Source organism: Cervus elaphus, chromosome 19 (assembly GCF_910594005.1).
Source record: "Cervus elaphus chromosome 19, mCerEla1.1, whole genome shotgun sequence".
In the NCBI taxonomy this organism is placed as follows: Eukaryota; Metazoa; Chordata; class Mammalia; order Artiodactyla; family Cervidae; genus Cervus; species Cervus elaphus.
In genome coordinates, this window is record NC_057833.1 from 60,651,875 (window position 1) to 60,675,537 (window position 23,663).

The 23,663-nt window shown below is 37.8% G+C and overlaps 1 protein-coding gene and 1 pseudogene across 1 annotated transcript in view; one reads left to right on the plus strand and one right to left on the minus strand.

The window, feature by feature from the left end:
- Nucleotides 1–4,131: 4,131 nt before the first annotated feature.
- LOC122675227 lies at nucleotides 4,132–4,683 on the minus strand (annotated as a pseudogene).
- A 4,148-nt stretch (nucleotides 4,684–8,831) lies between these two features.
- Nucleotides 8,832–23,663, plus strand: part of LOC122675228 (cell surface glycoprotein CD200 receptor 1-like) — a 48,820-nt gene continuing 33,988 nt past the window's right edge. The window contains 1 exon segment of the mRNA XM_043873655.1: nucleotides 8,832–8,981. Coding sequence (XP_043729590.1) covers nucleotides 8,832–8,981 — 150 coding nt within the window.

Genomic DNA, 23,663 nt, shown 5'->3' on the forward strand with positions numbered 1-23,663 from the left:
TATATGCAGATGACACCACCCTTATGGCAAAAAGTGAAGAAGAACTAAAGAGCCTCTTGCTGAAAGTGAAAGTGGAGAGTGAAAAAGTTGGCTTAAAGCTCAACATTCAGAAAACTAAGATCATGGCATCTGGTCCCATCACTTCATGGGAAATAGATGGGGAAACAGTGGAAACAGTGAGAGACTTTATTGTTTTGGGCTTCAAAATCACTGGAGATGGTGACTGTAGCCATGAAATTAAATGATGGTTGCTCCTTGGAAGAAAAGTTATGACCCACCTAGACAGCTTATTAAAAAGCAGAGACATTACTTTGCCAACAAAGGTCCATCTAGTCAAAGCTATGGTTTTTCCAGTAGTCATGTGTGGATGTGAGAGTCAGACTATAAAGAAAGCTGAGTGTCGAAGAAATGATGCTTTTGAACTGTGATATTGGAGAAGACTCTTGGGAGTCCCTTGGACTTCATGGAGATCCAACCAGTCCATCCTAAGGGAGATCAGTTCTGAATATTCATTGGAAGGACTGATGTAGAAGCTGAAACTCCAGTACTTTGGCCACCTGATGTGAAGAACTGACTCATTTGAAAAGACTCTGATGCTGGGAATGATTGAAAGCAGGAGAAGAAGGAAATGACAGAGGATGAGATGGTTGGATAGCATCACCGACTCAATGGACATGAGTTTGAGTAAACTCCAGGAGTTGGTGATGGACAGAGAAGCCTGGCATGCTGTAGTCCATGGGATCTCTTAGAGTTGGACACGACTGAGTGACTTAACTGGAGAATTTAAACTTTTAATTAGAGAATTTAAGCTATTTACATTTCTTGTGATTACTTACATGTGAAGTGTTAGTCACTTAGTCATGTCCAACTCTTTGCTTCCCCATGGACTCTAGTCTGCCAGGCTCCTCTGTGCATGAAATTCTCCAGGGAAGGATATTGGAATGGATTTCCATTTCCATTTCCTTCTTCAGCTCATCTTCCAGACCCAGGGACTGAACCCTGGTCTCTTGCATTGCAGGCAGATTCTTTACTGTCTGAGCCACCAGGGAAGCCTCACATATTTAGCTATATTTCTATAATCTTACTTTACATGTCTCATTTACTATGTTTTCTCCACCAACTCTTTTATTTTTTTTCTTTTACTCTTTCTTGTTGAATTGGTTATTTACAGTAGCCAAGACAAGGGGGAAAAATCTAAGTGTCCATTGATGGATATATGGATAAAGAAAATGTGGTAAATACTTAGAATATAATTCAGCCACAAAAATAGTGAAATCTTGCCATTTATGACAACATGAGTGGACTTTGAGGGCATCATGCTGAGTGAAATAAATCAGACAAAGAAAGATATGTTTCACTTATGTAGAATCTTAAAAAAAACCCAAACAAATCCCAAACCAAGTTCACAGATAAAAAGGATAGACTGTTGGTTGTCAGAGGTAGGGGGTGGGGTGTGGGTGAAGTGGGTAAATGGAGTCAAAAGGTACAAATTTCCAATTATAAAATAAATAAGTCATGGAGATACAATGTACAGCATGGTGACTCTAATTAATTATACAGGATTGAGTATTTGAAAGTTGATAATAGAGCAAATCTTAAAATTTATCATTATTAGAAAAAAATAGTTTTAATAGCTGTGTGTGGTGATGTGTGTTAACTAGAATTATTGTGATGATCATTTTATAATATATTCAAGTAACAAATCATTGTGTTGTACCCCTGAAACTAATATAACGTTATGAGTTTATTATAATTCAATAAAAATGAAAAGGCAATTTATAAAATGAAGAAAATATTTGCAAACCATATCTGTAAGATGTCAATATCCAAAATATATAAAGAACTCATCCAACCCATAGCAAAAATGAAACAAAACCAAATACTCCAATTCAAAAGTGGACATAGGACATGAGTAGACATTTTTCCAAAGAAGATGTATGAATGACCAAAAAATACATGAAAAGGTGCTCAACATCAGTAATCATCAGGTAGATGCAAATCAAAGTAATGGTAAGCTATCACTTCATACATTTTAAGATGATTATTATCAACAAGAAAAGAGGTAGCAAATGCTAGCAAGGGTGTGAAAAAAGGGAATCCTTGTACACTGTTGGTAGAAAAATGAACCAATAAACTGTTATGGAAAACAGTATGGAGAGTCCTCAAGAAATTAAAACTAGGACTACCACATGATTCAGTAATCCTTCTTCTAAGTATATATTGAAAGGAAATGAAACTATTATCTTGAAACAATATCTCTACTTTCAATTTGATTGAAGCATTATTCACTATAGTCAAGGTATCAACCTGAATGTGTTGATGGATGAATGGATTAAGAAATGTGGTATACATATGCAATGGATTACTCTTCAGCCTTAAAATAAGAAAGGAAATCCTATCATCTGTGACAGCATGGATGAAACTGGAAGGCATCATGCTAAGTGAATAGGACAAAAAGGAAAAGATAAATGTTGCATGGTATCATTTATATGTGTAATCTAAAGGAAAAAAAGTCAAAATCATAGAAACAGAGAGTAGAACGGTGATTATCAGGGGTTGGGATGTTGGGGAAATGGGGACATGCTGGTCAAAGGGTACCTGCCTTCAATCATAAGATGAATAAGTTCTAGGAATCTAATGTACAGCATGGTGACTGTAGTTAATAATTCTGTATTTTACACTTGAAACGTGCTAATTTCAAATATACAAAAAAGTTACTATGTGAGGTGATGGATTTTGTTTTAAAAATTTTTCTATGACTGATGTTAGAAATTACAACCACCAAAAACTATATTAAATCTCTGTCAGAGGTACTAAAGAAAACTTTGGAAAGAGTGTGAATTTCCCTAAAACTTAGGTGTAGTGAGGAAGTATAGAACATCCTAATTACTTAGAGGTATCTCTTATGGGCTTCCCTGGTGGCTCAGATGGCAAAGAATCTGCCTGCAATGCAGGAGACCTGGGTTTGATCTCTGGGTCAGGAAGATCCCCTGAAGAAGGGAACAGCTACCCACTCCAATATTCTGGCATGGAGAATTCCATGGACAGAGGAGCCTGGCATGCTACAGTCCATAGGGTCACAAAGAGTCAGACACGACTGAATGATATCCCTTATGAATGAATCATTCATATAATAATATCTCAAATTATTTCTTCCATCCATGTGTTGCAACTCCTGAAATTAGCCTGGTAAAAGTTCTAAGTTTGCAACCAACTTCCTTTCCATTATCCTAAATTTACCAACATACAAGATCTGAGATCTAGACCTGACTTTCCATTTTTTTTTTTTTCAACCTACTTCCCATTTGTGCTGGGCACACCAGAAATACACCAGGTACATATTTTTAAGGTGGACTTTACAATGTATAGTTTTAGCACCTGGTTTACAACTAAATATATTGTGAATATTTTCTCTTTTACCACCATTAAAATAATTGCATAATATGGAGAAATCGTAATGAATTAGCTGTCTTAATACACTGGGAGACTTTAGATAGAATTTTTTTTCAAGGAGACTTTATCCTCTACAAACCCTTGAGAAAACATGTGTTCTTGTTTTATATAGCTACCTATAGATGATAGAAGCTTGCCCTTCAACTTAGCTTGACTTGTTTCTCTGTACTCATTCAATCAACTAAGTAATCCATTTTATTTTCTCAACTCTCTCTCATTTGCTCTCACTTTTTAACCTAGTCTCCCAGGGACACATGCACACTTCCATTACTTCAGCATCCTGACTCTTACCTCTTATATTTGCCCCATCTCTTCTTTGTTCCCTTTACAGATACTTTCTTTTCTTCCCAAGATAATATCTTCATTAATTTGATCAACTCTATCCAATGTTTTATACTCAGTTCCACATTGGGCGTAACCTTTAATAATCTGAAGATGGAACTCAATTGTTTAAAGGAAACTATTAGTAAACCTTTGCTAGAATTACATGTATCAGAAGCACAGGACTTTGGCATAATAAATGGCTTATTTTTTTAAAAGCAGTTGTTTGGGGGAGAGTAGGGCAGAGGAAAGTAGTTGGTACTTTAAGGAAATGTTAGGGATCATAAGGAAATGTATCCATTCTTTCAAAGCAACTAATGAATGATCATCTCTCAGGCGGGATATTGGAAGGACAGATCATGAAATTTGCATGACAAATGTTGTATGTAAATATGGGTTAATACCTGTATAGCAAGGAAGCATGAGAGCAAATGCAGACAGTGTTAATTCTGGAGTTCCAGCAGCTGCGAGTTGCTCATCACAACCAGGTAGGAATGACTGAGGAATCCAGCAAAGCTGGCCATGCCAGCGTTTACACATGGAACACTTCCTGGACATCCAGGTGTCATGGGGCACAGAACCACACACTTCCCTTCGTGCATGTCAAGGTTACAGTTCCATCCAAAGAGGAAAGGTAAGTACAAAAGGACCCCAGAATGCAAGTTCTCCCATTCAGACAGCAGGTTCTGTTTAGTTCCTTACTGTTCTGGATTCCTCTGAATAGTACAAACTGGGAAGCCCAATGACCAATAGCAGGCTCCTTCTGGGACTGAAGGCCATTATCTCTGAGGGGAAGATCTCCCTGTGATGGACAGGCTAGTTCATGATGACCCAATCCAGCAACTAATCCCAGTTCAAATGCTCTGGAAAAAGCCATATCAAAACCACACCGGAAGAGAAATGCTCCATCTTCCTTTGGTCCATGGCCCACAGGCTGGTCCTAATAAATGTTTTGGCTGTAAATTTCAGGGATATTCTCCTTCCTCAGCCACATCTGACTTTCAGTTTTTAAATCGAAACTTTTACTGAGATAATTATAGATACACATGCAAAGAAATAACACAAAGATCTCTGTGCACCATTCCAGTTTGCCCTAATGAAAATGTGTATGAGTTGTTCAGTTGGGTCCAACTCTGCAATAGCATAGACTGTAGCCCACCAAACTCCTATGTCCATAGAATTCTCCAGGCAAGAATACTGGAGTGGGTAGCCATTGCCTTCTCCAGGGGATCTTCCTGATCCAGGGATCAAACCCTGGTCTCCTGCATTGCAGGCAGATTCTTTACCATCTGAGCCACCAGGGAAGCCCATCCTAATGATAACATTATGGTAAATAATAGTATAATATTACAACCAGAGGACTTCCCAGGTGGCACAGTGGTAGAGAATCTGCCTGCCAATGTAGGAGACACAAGACATGCAGGTTTGAGCCCTGGGTTGGGAAGATTCTCTAGAGTAGGAAATGGCAACCCACTCCAATATTCTTGCCTGGAAAATTCCAAGGATAGAGGAGCTTAGTTTAGTCCATGGGGTTGCAAAGAATTGGACACGACTAAGCACACACTCACAACCAGAATATTGACAGTAATAAAATTCACCAATTAAAAAGAATAAAACTTTAATCTTCAGATGTGTTGAAGAATTATCTATCTGGTGACAAGAATCTGATTCCAATGTTTTTTACACAAGAAATTTTCATTAATCTTTCTTTTGGGTAATCAAACTGAAACCTATGTTAATCATTTGTTTATAGAACAAACCCCAAGAGAAGGATTACTGTTCGTTTAAGAAGACGAAAAGGAGAATTTATAAGCAGAAACTCACACCCTTCAGTCTTCACTGACCCCTTCCACATAGAAAACCCATGTTAACACTGCATTGACTCTATAGATTGCTTCCCCCACCCGACCCCCCTCTATTTTGTGGCAGAAAGCAGCATATCTTAAAATGTCTCAGCCAGAAACAAACAGAATAAAGAAGAAAAAAGAAATAAAGCAGAAATTATGAAGTAGAAGAGGGTAACATCATCTGCACGGCGTGAAAGTGTGAGTGTGAGTGTGCAGGCAGGTCGGGCAGAGGCAATAAGGACCTGGCCTGGCTTACAAAAGATCTGCGCTTGTGGAGTAGGCAGAGGTGTCTCCTGTCAGGGATGGCATAGCACTAAGACCATGTTCAGAAAAAAGCAGTGGGGCAGCGTGGCTAGAGCCAGGTTGGAAGTGCCTGAGAAATGTCAGGTGCAGCATTATCACGGTACCTGGTCCCCTCCCTATCTGTGGAAGTGCAGGGCTTGTGAATAGGATTTGCTGGATGGATCAGAGTAAAATTGTACCAGCTGGGCTTTAATTTTGGATTGCAGACTGATTGCCAGCCCCAGCCCAAGTTTGGCAGGGGGTCATATGAGTGGAGAACTATTAGTATTATGGTCTTTATGAGTGTTTTAAATACTCTATGTTTTTTTGTATTAAAGTGTATACTTCTAGAATGAGAGATCGTGTTTGGCTTCTGTCACAAACCACACAACAAATTACCAAACACACACACATACACGATACAATGCAAGGGAAAGAAAACTATCCATGAAAAAATTGTGTCTATCCTGGTTGTACAGCTCTGCCATTGATCAAATTAGGATAAGTTACTTTTCTACTTCCCCCATTTATAAAAATGAATATACTGATGCATGTCTCATAAGAATTATTTAAACATTATCTGGGATATAACTCAATTGATTACAATTAGAACTGAATAGTGGGTCAAATGCATATGTTTCTCTGGAGAGAAATAAATGTATAAAAGCACAAATCAGGAAGTTCAGTCATTATTACCTAACTCTCCAAATAGGAAATGCTTCCTCATAAATTTCTCGTGAGCTGCAAACACAGTGGAGTTAAGAGAGCAGGGGATTTCTCACTAATGCTTATGTGGGAGATCAGGAGAAGAAAAATACTACAGCTAGGTATATGGAAGGAAAAGAGAGAGGTAAGGATAGGAAGAAGAAGGGAACTCCCTTCAGAAGATATCTTCAGCTTTGGGGATACTTTTCACAATTTTTCTCCCTTTCACAGCTGGTGAGTCTATTGGGAGTGGTGGTGGGGAAGGGTGAAAAGTACTGGAGGAAAAAAAAAGTAGAGGAAACCATGTTGAGAAAGATACTTTAGATTGTTTTCCACCAGAATTTTTATGTCTTTTAAATATCTCAATTTCATTCTTCTCTTTCTAGTTTCCTTGGTAAGAGTTTTAGAACAGTCCTTGCATGGGGATCTAATGCTCTGCATTTCTAAAACTGAACCATGTGATATTGATATTGCTGGTATGTAGATCAACAATGAGAGGCAAGGTTTTAAAGAAGTCTTGTTTTTTGAAAAAAGACACTTGTGATAATTCTAAGACTGCACCTTTGTGCCATTTGCAAAAAAACAAAAAACAAAAATAAACACCCAACCCTAAAATAAAGCAAAAACCAAAAAGGAGTCTAAGAACAAACTCACACATAAATGTTAAATCTCCTTATAAGCGGGTACAAGCTATTTAGGCCACGATAGGGGATTTAATATTTGAATCAGTTCTAATGAGATGGATGAAACTGGAGCCCATTATACAGAGTGAAGTAAGCCAGAAAGATAAACACCAATACAGTATACTAACACATATATATGGAATTTAGAAAGATGGTAACAATAACTCTATATGCAAGACAGAAAAAGAGACACAGATATATAGAACAGACTCTTGAACTCTATGGGAGAAGGCAAGGGTGGGATGATCTGAGAGAACAGCATCAAAGCATGTATATTATCAAGTGTGAAACAGATCGCCAGTCCAGGTTGGATGCATGAGACAAGTGCTCGGGGCTGGTGCACTGGGATGACCCAGAGGGATGGGATGGGGAGGGAGGTGGGAGGGGGGTTCAGGATGGGGAACACATGTAAATCCATGGCTGATTCATGTCAATGTATGGCAAAAACCACTACAATATTGTAAAGTAATTAGCCTCCAACTAATAAAAATAAATGAAAAAAAAAAAAAAAAAGAACTCCAGAGGCAGTGTGAGGTAGAAAATGTATGCTTGTTCCCTGTGCTCCCCCTTCCTGACTGTGGAAGCTTTGAGTTTGTCTCTGCTCTGCTCTTCAGCAGTAGATTTCTCATCTGTACAACAGGGGTAGCCATTTCTCCCTGTAGAGAGTTCGTGAGTATATAAGTGCCTCTCACATAGCATAGAAGTGCCTCTCACATAGGGGATGCTCAGTTAAGCTTAGGTTTCTTATCTCTTTCCTATCTTATCTTTTGAAGAATCTATTTATAAATAACTACCAGTTTTGCACTCAAGATAATTTTAATTTCTTATCTTTTTATTCATTGCTTAGTGCATTATGACAATGCATTTTAATTATTAGGCTGGTTACCATATATAATTAAAATTAATAACACTTCTCTTATTTTAACAAGTGTTTTACAAGTGTTTTTGAACTAACCTAGAGTGATCTTCTTTCTAGGTATTTTGGATTATCAGGGAAGTTTTGATAGAATACTGGGCTTCAGGTCAAAATATCTGACTTTGAGATGAAAACGTGGTCACTTACCAAGACTACCAAGATGCTTGAAATTGTGCTTTGTCTTTTATCCGTCTCTGCATAATTCATGGTATCTATCACAATACTTCAAATATACTAATGATGATATTTACTGAGCACTTATTACATGCAAGATGCTTTTCTAAGTACTCTACATGTATTAGTTCATTTAATCACAGTAATCCTAAAAGGAATATTATTCCTATTTAAAGGAAATGAAATTGAGACACAGAGGAACCAAGTGATATATTTCACTATATCTAAGCTGCAATATTTTTTCACATTTTAACATCTCCAGAATGGGATGTGTATCAGTTACAGTCCCAGCAGTAAACAACCAGCACACTTTGAGTAACTTGGGGAGAGTTTTACAAAAGCATGCATGCTTTAAAAAGATGTGGTTTCCATAACCAATAAGAGATAATGAAGGACCTGGTGTCTTGCAACTGCTGGAAGGCATTACACTCCTTGGCCTGAAGTTACAAGATGAAGGAATCTGAAGAAAGCAGTGTTTTTGAGAGGGCTGCCTATAGGACGATGGCTATGGGAGTGACCCTAACACCCCCACAGGAAAAGTACTCCAACCTCACTCTCCTTCCACCTTTGATCTACATTTGCTGTAAATGCCTCCAAGAAGTCAGCCTCTTAGGACCCAGAGAATGGCAGAAAAGATTGGAGAATTGATCTGGAGGAGCAAACGGAGCATATTCCAGCACAAGATGCATCCTACAATAGAGGTCATATCATGAGTAACTGGCAGAGTATTTAGTCCCCTACTGTTGCATAATCAATATGTTATAAATTAGTATCATTCTTTTATTTGATAAAGCACAGAAACTTGTTCAAGTTTACACAGTTATAAGACAGTTGTGGCAGAATTTGCACCCAGATAATCTAACTCAAGAGCCCACGTGCTTAACTAGCATGCACTATAAATCCTTATGAAATAGTCACAGATAAAACTTTGTTGCTTTTTTTATTTTTTTTCCTGTTCTCATTTACAGCATCTCCAGAAGTGACACTACTTCAGGGGAAGAATAAAACTTCAATGTGCAAAGTTTGCAGGGAAGCCAGCTTGCACAGATTTTCTGAGTCTCAGAAGATTGCATCACTGTGCATGAATCTAGGACTAACAAGACAGTGACTGCCCAGAGCACATGCCACTGGGTAGGCAACAATGTATATTATGTGACCTGCTTTGTTTTACATTTGAACAGGAGCAAAAGTCTAACCATAGGTGAGCAGTCTTGCAGTAACTGATCTAATTATCATAACTTCTTCCCAAACAAGTGTCATCACCTATTGACGTACTTGGTTATTACCTCAGGAAATTATAATTGACTTACATTGAATTTTTTCATCCTGTCTTATTTCCTCTTTCAAGTTTTCCTTTGCCTTCTGTCTTATTATTGGACTGAGGTTGATTTTCTCAGATAAAATTCACTCTATTTTTTTAATCTCTTTATCAATTCTTAGTGCATTCTGACAGTGCATTTTACCAGGTTGTGTCACCACTTAATTTTCTTTTTGATTATGTCTAATCAGGTTTTTAATCTACCCACTGAGATTTGATTCCAATAATTATATTTTTCATTTTTAAAAGTTTAGTTCTTTCATTTTATTTCCTTTTTTCTTTTTTAACCATGTTAATCACATGTTATTTTCCATAGTGGAAAACCATAGTGGTTTTCACACTATCTTATTATTTCTAGTTATTGTGTTACCAATTCTGGTGGTTGCTGAATAGAAAAACAGAATTATAGACGAGATAGTGACCATTAAATGCTAGATGGGAGTGAGAAGAATTTAGAGTACTTTATACAGGGGATACTATTTGAATGAGGTCTGAAGGATAGATTGAAGTTTAAAAAGTTAATTAGGCTGACAAACTAAAAAGAGGGCATTTTATTTTATTTATCAATAACAGCAATAGTTGATTTATAATGTGAGAATTAGTATCTGCTGCTCATCAGAGTGATCCAGTTATACATATACATATATCCACTCTTTTTTAGATTTTGTTACCATAAAAGCTATTACAGAGTACTGAGTAGAGTTCCCTGTGCTATATAGTAGGTTCTTATTAGTTATCTGTTTTATATATAGTAGTGTGTATATATGTCAATTCCAATCTCCCAAGTTATCCCTCTGCTCATCCCTTCCCCCCTCGTACTCAGTCGCTCAGTCATGTCTGACTCTTTGTGACCCTATGGATTGTAGCCTGCTAGGCTCCTCTCTTCGTGGGATTTCCCAGGCAAGAGCACTGGAGTGGGTTGCCACTTCCTATTCCAGGGGATCTTCCTGACCCAGGGATTGAACCTGCGTCCCTTGCATCTCCTGCATTGGCAGAAGGATTGTTTACCACTGAACCACCAGGGAAGTCCCATCCCTTCCCCCATAGTAACTGTAAATTTATTTTCTACATCTGTGACTGTATTTCTGTTTTGTAAATAGGTTCATTTGTACCATTTTTTAGATTCCACATATAAGCAATATCATATGATTTTTGTCTTTCTCTGTCTGACTTTACTCAGTATGACAATATCTGGGTCCATTCATGGCACTGCAAATGGCATTATTTTGATCTTTTTTTATGGCTCAGTGATATTCCATTGGGTATATGTACCACATCTTCTTTAACCATTCCTCCATTGATGGGCATTGACATGGCTTCAATGTCCTGGCTATGGTAAGTAGTGCTGCAATGAACGTTTTTGAACTTTGGTTTTCCCTGAATATATGCCCAGGAATGGGATTGCAAGATCATATCATAGCTTTATTTTTACTTTTTAAAGGAACCTCCATACTCTTCTCCATAGTGGCTGTACCAATTTACATTCTCACCAACAGTGTAGGAGGGTTCCCTTTTCTCCACACCCTCTCCAGCATTTACTGTTGGTAGATTTTGTGATGATTGCCATTCTGACTGGTGCGAGGTGCTACCTCATTATAGTTTTAATTTACTTTTCTCTGATAATTAGTGATGCTGTGCATCTTTTTGTATGCCTCTTGGCCATCTGTTTTCTTTGGAGAAATGTCCATTTAGATCTTCCACTTTTTAACTGGACTGTTTGGGTGTTTTGATATCAAGTTGCATGAGCTAACTGGACTGTTTGGGTGTTTTGATATTGAGCTGCATGAGCTGTTTGTATAACTTTGGATATTAATCCCTTGTCAGTCACTTCATTTGCAAATATTTTCTCCCACTCTGAGGGTTGTCTTTTCATTCTGTTCATGGTTTCCTTTGCTGTGAAGAAACTTTTAAGCTTAATTAGGCCCCACTTGTTTATTTTTGTTTTTATTTTAGTTATTCTAGGAGGTGGATCAAAAAAGATCTTGCTTGTGATTTATGTCACAGAGTGTTTTGTTTTTGCAAAGAGTATTTCGCCTATGCAGAGATGGAAGTGGAGATGATTTGTTTGGAATTAATATGTTTTACAGACGAGTTGGAAACACAGATTCAAAGGAAATTAGAATGGGATTCAGATTTTGAAGTCATCTTCTTATAAGCAATGAATCAAATTTTTCTAGACAAAGATGTTGAGTTGGATAGAGAAGCAAGCACAAGATAGAATCTGGGAAACATCACATTTTTAGGAATGGCCCAAAGAACAGAATCTAATAAAAGAGGCAGAGTGGAGTCCATGGGGAAGGAAAATCAATGGAAACCAATGAAAGAGTTTGAGGGAAGAAGAGGCAAAAATTTCAAATTCCTTCAAGATGTCAGGTAGAATAACAATTTTAAATGTGTTTTGAATTAATCAGTGGATCATTGATGACTATCATAAAACCAATGGGGAGGGCTATAAAAACTGCTCTCCGGGAAGTTTTAGATTATATATATATTTTAAAAAACCTTACTGTGAATCATATCAGGAAATATTCCCAAATGCCTTACTGAGGTTCTTTTTGTATAATATCATAATATTAAGTAGCACATTGGTCAAGCAGTTTTTTTTTTTTTATCAGAATGCTGACATTTGATGTCTTATTTGCAGAACCCTTTCCAAAGAACTTTCATGGAACATTCCAGCAAAATTTCACTAGAAAACTCTTATATTTCTTAGAGAAAAGCAAAATACCTGACTTTTCCCAGATACCTTTGCTACTTTGAGCAAACAAGAATTATCAACATCAATAGTACACTATAGATTAACTTGACTTGTCAATAAGGAATGTACTTTTAAGATATTACTTGTACTTGTAATTAAAGTCCTTGAGCCTCCAGGTTATTCTACCCCTTGGACTCAGCCTTAAGTTTTTCTTTCCTTCTGGGCATTCTGACTATTGTGGGATCCATTGCTTTCTGTTAGTTTACTGGATGCAAGTTATCTATTAGTTAATCAAAATGGACTTTACATTCAAAGTATATTTATTTAAATGGGGAATTCATAGGCAGCAAACTTTATGATCCTTCTATGCTACCTCAATAGTTCTAGTATTCAATACTAATGGCACTGGTAAAAACAACTACTAAAACAAAACAGCAGCAACAGCAGCAAACAGCCATAATTGTCATTTGAATGTTTACTACTCTGCCAGGCACTGTACCATGTGCCTCACATATCACTTAAACTATTACTTTTCTTATTAACAAGGATGGAAATATATATTGGAAGTAACTCATCATTTATGTGAAAAGCTTTTATGTCTTTTATGCATGTATTTTTGGATATGTCAAGGTATAGCAGTGAATATGACACATAATAAAAAAAGGAATATTTTTTATTCCTTTTAATAAAAAATATAACACAACGCACAATTTTAAAAAAAGGTTTTTCTTTAAAAGTGTAAATAGCTTTTTATCACAATTGCTTTGCCAACTAGAATTGTTAAAAGAGAAATAACAAGTACTAAATCAAATTACAGGGACTTCCCTTGTGGTCCAGGAGTTAAGAATCCACCTGCCAATGCATGGCACATGAGTTTGATCCCTGGTCTGGGAAGACTCAACATGCTGCAGGGCAACTAAGCCCCCGAAATACAGCTACTGAGCCCCAGCTCTGTACCTGGGAGATGCAACTACTGAAGCTTGAGCACCCTAGAGTCCATACTCTACAATAAGAAAAGCCACCATGATGAGAAGCCTGAGCACCACAACTAGAGTACCCACCACTCGCTGCAACTAGAGAAAGCCCACATGCACAGCAACGAAGACCCAGAGCAGCCGAAAAATAAAAATAAAGAAATAAATCAGATTATTTTTTTCTTTTTCTACATTTCCTGCCTCCCTAATGTTTTTGACACACACATACATAAAAGAAGAACAGTCTTTGAGCGTTCAAGCTTGTTTTAGCTTAGTTCTAGTTGAAATGTGGTCCTAGGAACCCTTGCAGGAGGTCCTCAAGGTAGGTTCTATTTTCATAATAATACTGATATGTTTGCTTTTTGCACTTACATTCTCTTGCATTCATTTTCTAGACGCTGCATGGCATATGTTGATATTATTGCTTTGATGGCTTATGGAGTGAGTACTTATATTATTAGTGTGTGTGTTTCTAAATTTTCCTATGGTAAATTCTTTGGGATCCTCAACAATTTTTAAGGGTATAAAGACATATTGAAACTAAAAAGCCTGAGAATTACTGTTTTAGCTGAGAGAAAATATGAATTAGGACCACTTATTATTGAATTAGTCTTAAATTGGGGGAATGAAACTTTAGAAAATTATATAAAATTATAAGATAGTATCAAATGTGAAAAAGTAATGAAAATTCATGAGCTGTATCATTTGGCTTACCTGAATTGACTATAAATTACTGAATTGACTATAAATTCCTATAAATTCCTAGCTGTGTGTCTCTCCCTTTTTTTTAGAGTTCTAACATTGTTCTGGTGGTTAAGACTCAGACTCTTCAGCTGCAGAGCTTCCTCTCTTTCTTTGTTTTTGTCTTGTTTTGTAAATAAATCTATATATTTGCCCATATTCTTTAAAATTAACACAATCATAACTTTGGTTTTTGTTGACTACTAACAAACACACTCTCTAACCTTAATAACCTGCTTTTTGGACAAACACCATGTGGTTAAGCCAAACAGTCAGTCTGGTATTTTGTTACTGATGCCACAGCAGACTAGTACACTATGGGACTTGGTCTAAAATGCCTTAAATATGTGTTATTTTTTATGTAAATACTTTCAATTTTTAGCCTAAATAAATATGTGTTGAAGTATTCTACTTATCCCACTTATTATTCTTACCTTCCCAAATCAAATTGTTTATTGTATCTTTTTCTCAAGTCTCCTGTTTTTCAAGATACCTTTCTAAGTCAATTCTGCCAAATATGCTATAAGTCAGCATTCACATATACTGTGGAAATATTTATCAGAGGTTCCTAGAACATACAATTTTCTCTTTAGTTATTTTTAAAATAATATATTTTATTTTATTTTGGTGAAATGTCCTTCTTATAAGGCATGCAGGCAATACAGAAAATGTACTTGCTTCAAATTCCACCACTCAAAACAACCACTCTTAACATTAGCTGAACAGTTTTCTTTGAATATGTATAAAAAGGAAAGACAAATTATTTTATGAAAATTATTTCATATGAGCATGTTACCTTAAATAAAAATTATTACATTTATTGTTACTTTATTTTAAGCTGGCAAAAGGAGCAGATGTAATTACTGAATGTGAGATACAAATGTCCCCACCATATACAAACATTAATGTGAACTATGATCTTTGAGTAACAATGCTCAATATTATTTGTTCATCAATTGCAACAAATGTACCACTCTGGTAGGGATGATGGGGGAGGCTATGTACATGTGGAAGTAGGGGGCAAACAGAAACTGTTTGTACTTAATGCTTAATTTTCTGTGACTCTCAAACTTCTCTAAAAAATTAAGCTTACATATAAAAAGTAAGCTCCTCTTCAGAAACAATATTTTCTGGTGTACCATAATGATACATAAGGCAGTCAAAAAACAAAACAAAAACACAGCATACCAAATAGAGTAAGTAAATTTGCTTAAGTGTCTGTTCCAGTTAGTTTGGACTATTGCCCCCTACATATTGAAAACAAAATTCTTTACCAGAAGTGACACTAATTTCAAAAGGAGTTCTCTAAGTTGTGAGCAATATTACGCACGTGATGTAACTGTCCATTTTAAAACCTGCAATTTCACTGTCACTGTGTCTGGTGACTCCCTGCCATGGCAGATAAAGACCAACGTCACACTTCTTCACACTACCTTTCCTTTCATTTTCTGTTTTGTTGGTTTTATGTTATTTTTACATAAGTAAGTGTTAGTCACTCAGTTGTGCCCAACTCTTTGCGGCCCCATGGACTGCAGCCCACCAGGCTCCTCTGTCCATGAGATTTTCCAGGCAAGGATAATGGAGTGGGTTCCCATTTCCTTCTCCAATATATATTTCCTTCTTCAATATATATTTTTACATATTGAAGGTCAAAACACTTGTGTTCTTTATAAATAATTCTCCCTTGTTTAAACTATATATTTAAATGTATTTATTGTTCATCACAAATCATGATTTAAAATTTTTATTTATTTATTTTTTGTTGGGATATATATGGCAGAAAGAGAAGAAGAACTAAAGAGCCTCTTGATGAAAGTGAAAGAACGGAGTGAAAAAGTTGGCTTAAAACTCAACATTCAGAAAACTAAGATCATGGCATCCAATCCCATCACTTCATGGCAAATAGATGGGGAAACAATAGAAACAGTGAGAGACTTTGTTTTCTTGGGCTCCAAAATCACTGCAGATGGTGACTGCAGCCAGGAAATTAAAAGATGGTTGCTCCTTGGAAGAAAAATTATGACCAACCTAGACAGCATATTAAAAAGCAGAGGCATTACTTTGCCAACAAAGGTCCATCTAGTCAAAGTTATGTGAGAGTTCCACTATAAAGAAAGCTGAGTGCTAAAGAATTGATGCTTTTTTTTTTTTTCAATTTTATTTTTTATTTTTATTTTTTTTCATTTATTTTTATTAGTTGGAGGCTAATCACTTTACAATACCGCAGTGGGTCTTGTCATACATTGACATGAATCAGCCATGGATTTACATGTATTCCCCATCCCGATCCCTCCTCCCACCTCCCTCTCTACCCAATCCCTCTGGGTCTTCCCAGTGCACCAGGCCCGAGCACTTGTCTCATGCATCCAACCTGGGCTGGTGATCTGTTTCACTATAGATAATATACATGTTTTTTTTTTTTTCTTATATGGATTCATAATTTTTTTTTTAATTTTTTTTTTTTGTCATACATTGATATGAATCAGCCATAGATTTACACGTATTCCCCATCCCGATCCCCCCTCCCACCTCCCTCTCCACCCGATTCCTCTGGGTCTTCCCAGTGCACCAGGCCCGAGCACTTGTCTCATGCATCCCACCTGGGCTGGTGATCTGTTTCACCATAAATAGTATACATGCTGTTCTTTTGAAATATCCCACCCTCACATTCTCCCACAGAGTTCAAAAGTCTGTTTTGCTGGAGAGGGTGTGGAGAAAAGGGAACCCTCTTACACTGTTGGTGGGAATGCAAACTAGTACAGCCGCTATGGAAAACAGTGTGGAGATTTCTTAAAAAACTGGAAATAGAACTGCCATATGACCCAGCAATCCCACTTCTGGGCATACACACTGAGGAAACCAGATCTGAAAGAGACACGTGCACCCCAATGTTCATCGCAGCACTGTTTATAATAGCCAGGACATGGAAGCAACCTAGATGCCCATCAGCAGATGAATGGATAAGGAAGCTGTGGTACATACACACCATGGAATATTACTCAGCCGTTAAAAAGAATTCATTTGAATCAGTTCTAATGAGATGGATGAAACTGGAGCCCCTTATACAGAGTGAAGTAAGCCAGAAAGATAAAGAACATTACAGCATACTAACACATATATATGGAATTTAGAAAGATGGTAACGATAACCCTATATGCAAAACGGAAAAAGAGACACAGAAATACAGAATTGATGCTTTTTAACTGTGGTGTTGGAGAAGACTCTTGAGAGTCTCTTGGACTGCAAGCAGATCCAATCAGTCAATCCTAAAGGAAATCAGTCCTGAACATTCATTGGAAGGACTGATGCTGAGGCTGAAACTCTAATACTGTGGCCACTTGATGCAAAGAACTGACCCATTTGAGAAGACCCTGATGCTGGGAAAGATTGAAGGTGGGAGGAAAAGGGGATGACAGAGGATGAGATGGTTGGATGGCATCACCAATTCGATGGACATGAGTTTGAGTAAGCTCTGGGAGTTGGTGACGGACAGGGAAACCTGGCGTGCTGCAGTCCATGGGGTCATAAAGAGTCGGACAGGACTGAAAGACTAAACTGAACTGAACTATCTAGTGCTTTTGTTGTATGTTTTACAACTGATGAAGTATGAGAGGAAAGATTAAAGAAATGAGTGCTTGTATCTGTTTTTAAATTCTCTCCTGTCCTCTTTGGATTTGATCTACAGGTAAGATGAAATAAAACCTATTGCAACTCGCTCTAGTCCAGAGTATGTCTGTCTCTCTGTTATGCCACTCATTGAATGTGTAGTTGGATCTATTATCTTAAAGTGTAACCATGGAGTTATTAGCACCACTAGTTTTCATTCCAAGAAAAAAAAAGATGAAAAAAAAAAAAACAACAAAAAACCTTGCAGGAGCAAAACAAAATAAGACAGAGTAACAAAGTCTTACTCATAGTCATAACCATTTAGAGACTACTGATAAAATATTGCCCAAATGTTAGAACAGATACAGAAACTGTAGCATTTGCAACATAATCAACCACTTTGCCTGTGGTTCAGATGTGAAATAAGCAAAGAATGGTTTCCTCTGAGCCCTGATATTTATGATGACCACAATCGACCACATCATGAAAACCTAATGCTTGGTTTGTGTGTATATGGTATATTTGCATTTGTGTGTTTAATGCTGTTGACAAAATGTTTGTATTAGTGGTGGAAATGTTTGTGACAAGAATCAACCTGAACAGGAAATTCATGTGAGTAACTATTTCAGTGCTAAATATGCACTTTAGAAAAGCAGTAGAGGAGAAAGATGAGAAAGACTGCCCAGAGAATTGGGGGGAGAAGTGCAGTGAGGCAAGCTGACTATGGAGGGTGATGGAATAACTGGAGCCCAAGATATGTCCAAGCAGAAGCAGCTTAAGCCATGTCGATGAAAGGCTGTAAGGTCTCTACAAGTGACCTTGAAAGTGAACAGATTTTTGCACATAGCTTACCACCAACATAAATAAAAACGTCTGACTTCTGAGAATAAAGTCAGCATGTGGGATATAACGTGTTGTTTAGTTGCTAAGTCATGTCCAGCTCTTTTGTGACCTCATGGACGATGGTCCACCAGGCTCCTCTGTCCATGGATTTCCCAGGCAAGAACACTGGAGTGGGTTGCCATTTCTTTCTCCAAAGGATCTTTCCAACCCAGAGTTCGAACCCACGTCTCCTGCCTTGCAAGCAGATTCTTTACTGCTGAGTTACCAGGGAAGCCATGATATATTAATAACATATACAGGATGTAATTATGATAAGAAAGTGTTAGTCACTAAGTCGTGTCTGACTCTTTGTGATCCCATGGACTGTAGTTCTCCAGGTTCCTCTGTCCATGGGATTTCCCAGGCAAGAATATTGGAATGGGTTGCCATTTCCTCCTCCAGGGGATCTTCCCAACCCAGGGATTAAACCTGTGTCTCCTGCGTCTCCAGCATTGCAGGTGGATTCTTTACTGCTGAGCCACTAGGGAATTGAAAGGAGAAATAGGAAATTTTGTGATTATGGCTGGAGACTTCAATAAGCCACTTTCATTAATGAATACAACTAGATAGATAGTCAGTAAGGAGATAGAAGACTTGAACAATAGTATAAACCAACTAGATCTAACAGAAATACAAAACACTCTACCCCCAAAGGAAAAAAAATTTTCATTTAGCGTGACTGAGACATTCTCCAGGACAGACTATGTGTTAGGCCACAAAACAAATCTCATTAAATTTAAAAAGATTGAACTCATACAAAATACCTTCTCTGACAACCATTGAATGAAACTAGAGAAGTCACAAATATGTGGAAGTTAAACATTTTTTAAAAATAAATAATAGAACAGAAAAGAAATCATAAGGGAATTTATAAACACATTGAGATAAATAAAAACATAATATACCAAAATTTATGGAAAACAAAAACAGTGCTCAGAGGCAAAATTATAGCTGCAAACCTCTATTTTTAAAAGAATAATATTTCAAATCAATAACCTAATTTGTCTTAAGGAAGAAGACAAGAATAGCAAACTAAACAAAAAGCTGAATATATAAAAAATCTGTACTACTCAAAACCAAACAATTCAATCTTGAATAGGAATTTTTCCAAGGTAGTTATACAGATAAGCACAAGCCCATGGTAAGATGCTCAGTGTCACTAGTCAGTCAGTCAGTCAGTCAGTCAGTCAGCCAGCTCAGTTGCTCAGTCGTGTCTGACTCTTTGCAACCCCATGAATTGCAGCACGCCAGGCCTCCCTGTCCATCACCAACTCCCAGAGTTTACTCAAACTCATGTCCATCGAGTCGATGATGCCATCCAGCCATCTCATCCTCTGTCGTCCCCTTCTCCTCCTGCCCCCAATCCCTCCCAGCATCAGGGTCTTTTCCAGTGAGTCAACTCTTTGCATGAGGTAGCCAAAGTACTGGAGTTTCAGCTTCAGCATCAGTCCTTCAAATGAACACCCAGGACTGATCTGCTAGTCACTAGTGAAATACAAATCAAAACCAAATGAGATATCACTTAACACCCACTAGGATCCTACTACTACTACTGCTGAAATGAAAAATAGGTGTAGGCAAGGTTATAGAGGAATTGGAACTCATATATTACTAGTAGAAATATACAATTGTGAAGTTACTGTTAACAGCAAATTGGTGAGTCTTCAATAAGTTACACATAGAGAGGAAAACAGAGACAGTAGAAAAAGAGGATGCTGAGCTCAACTTCCCCATGAACAAATCAGAAATACAATTATATGCGGAACAATTATTACTGAAAACAACACGGAAACTGTCAGAAAGGCTCTTCTACAACCGGCACTGTAAAGAAAGATCCATATGAAGTTAGTTAGGAAGAGAGTAGAAGCCATCTGGTCAGAACCCAAACCTTAGCAGGAAAACAAAAGAGGCAGGGAATATCATGGGCTCAGGGATCCTACCTGAAAGGAACAAGGACTTTAAGGTACCCCAGCACAAGGGTCCAACACCAGTAGGATGAGTCTTCTTAGCTGTTTTGAAAACCAGTGGGACTTACGAGAGAGATGAAAGAAACCAAGATAACACTTAAAAAAAAAATTATTTAATTGGAAGATAATTACTTTACAATATTGTGATGGTTCCCACCATTATTCATGTATGATGGTCCATAGACCAACATGAATCAGCCTTAGATATACATGTGTCCCCTTCATCCCCAACCCCCTCCAACTCTCCTCCCTCCCATACCACCCCTGCAAGTTGTTACAGAGCACTGGCTTCGGGTGCTCTGCCTCATACATCAAACTCTCACTGGTTATCTATTTTACATATGGTAATTTATATGTTTCAATGCTATTCTCTCAAATCATCCTACCCTCACCTTCTCCCACTGAGTCCAAAAGTCTGTTCTTTATGTCTGTGTCTCCTTTGCTGCCCTGCATGTAGATCAGTACCATCTTTCTAAACTCCATACATATGCATTAATATATGGTATTTGTCTTTATATTTCTGACATTTCACTCTGTATAATAGGTTCTGGGTTCATCTACTTCATAACTGGCTCAAATGTGTTATTTTTTATAGCTGAGTAATATTCCAGTGTGTGTATATACACTCTTGAAGAGCATTGCACATGCTTGCTTACTACTAGGAACAACATACAAGAAAGAGATTGAAAACTGCCTGAGGCTCTGGCCAGTTTGCCAGAGAAGCCCTTGTGTACACCCAGCCACACTGGGTGCCAGCTTTATCCCCTCTTGCTCTGGCACTGCTCTCCATTGTGAAGGCTGTCCTTACCAAAAAGAGTGTGTACACTTAGAGGAAACAGAACCAGCTCAGACCCAACCCTGCTTCAGACCACGGTGGAGGCAACCATTACCAGCACACAAGTTCCTGCTCACATTTAGGGGGAGCTAACTTGATGAAAGTGAAAGAGGAGAGTGAAAAAGTTGGCTTAAAGCTCAACATTCAGAAAACTAAGATCATGGTATCTGGTCCCATCACTTCATGGCAAATAGATGGGGAGACAGTGGAAACAGTGTCAGACTTTATTTTCTTGGGCTCCAAAATCACTGCAGATGGTGATTGCAACCATGAAATTAAAAGACACTTGCTCCTTGGAAGGAAAGTTATGACCAACCTAGATAGCATATTAAAAAGCAGAGACATTACTTTGCCAACAAAGGTCCGTCTGGTCAAGGCTATGGTTTTTCCAGTGGTCATGTATGGATATGAGATTTGGACTATGAAGAAAGCTGAGTGCCGAAAAATTGATGCTTTTGAACTGTGGTGTTGGAGAAGTCTGTTGAGAGTCCCTTGGACAGCAAGGAGATCCAACCAGTCCATCTGAAGGAGATCAGTCCTGGGTGTTCATTGGAAAGACTAATGCTGAAGCTGAAACTCCAATACCTTGCTACCTCATGCGAAGAGTTGACTCATTGGAAAAGACCCTGATGCTGGGAGGGATTGGGGGCAGGAGGAGAAGGGGACGACAGAGGATGAGATGGCTGGATGACATCACCGACTCGATGGGCATGAGTTTGAGTAAACTCTGGGAGTTGGTGATGGACAGGGAGGCCTGGCGTGCTGCAATTCATGGGGTTGCAAAGAGTCGGACACGACTGAGCGACTGAACTGAACTGAACTGAAACTAGTTCCATGGTAGACACTAATATTTTCAGCAGGAGCAAAATCAGCTCAGTAGTGTGACTCTAAACCCTCTGACCCAACTCAGTCTCTAACCAAGGAATGCATAATGGGGAAAACGTGAACCAGCACAGATATGAAGTCACTAGCCCCCAGGTCCCTTCCACTATCCCAACCAAGGCAGAGAGTGCCATCACACACATGGGGAGAAATCCAACTCTTCAGAGCTTCTGCTCCAAACCCTTGGGCCTTGCTCCTGGTTTGCACCCTATCTGCCCACTCAGATATGGTGGTGACTTCCATTAGGCACAGGAGAAACTCAAATCTGGCTCTGTCTCTACTCCTCCACCTCCAGCCTTACATCCCACCCAAGTGATGGTTGCCAGGACACCTTGGAGATATATGTGACCCATGCTCACTTCAGCTCCAGCTATCTCACAAAAACCAGGGTAGGTAACTGTTTCACATAATTTCATGGAGACAGAGAAAGTTAAACAAAATAAGAAGACAGAGGCCTATGTTTCAAACTAAAGGACATGGAAAAAACCCCTGGAAAAACCTAGTGAAACAGAGATAAATAATTTACCAGATAAAAGCATTGAAGCACTAGTAATAAAAATGATAACTGAACTTGGGAACAGAATAGATGAATACAGTGAGAACTTTAACAAAGAACTAAAAAATGTAAAAAAGAACCAGTCACAGCTGAAGAATGCAATAACTGAAACAAAATTACACTAAAAAGAATTAAGAGAAGATTAGATGATAGAGAAGAAAGAATAAGCAATTTGGAAGACAGAAAAATGAAAATCACCCAATCAGAGCACCAAACAGAAAAAAAAAAAATTAAAAAATAAATTTTAAGAGAGCTCTGAGACAAAATCAATCATATTAATATTTGCATTATAGGGTTCCCAGAAGGAGAAGAGAGAGGAAAGTGTTGCAAATATATTTGGTAAAATTACGGCTGAAAGTTTCCTGAAATTGAAGAAATTCCCAAACAAAATGAACCCAAAGGGATCCACATAATTATGACCACTTTGACCAGTGTGAGCTTGTAACTCACTATAGTTTTGATTTGCATTTCTCAAATAATCAGTTATGTTGAGCATCTTTTCATGTGCTTTTTGGCTATTTGTGTGTCTTTGGAGAAATGTCTATTTAGGCCTTTTACCCATTTTTTTAAATTGGGTTATTTGTTTTTTTGTTATTGAGTTGTATGAGCTGTTTGCATATTTTGGAAGTTAAGGCCTTATGAGTTGCATCATTTGCAAATATTTTCTCCCAGTCTGTAGGTTGTCTTTTCACTTAGTTTATGGTTTCCTTTGCTGTGCAAAAGGTTATAAGTTTGATTAGATCCCATTTGTTTATTTTTGTATTTATTTCCATTGTATTGAAAACTGACCTAAGAAAACATTGGTATGATTTAAAACATATCA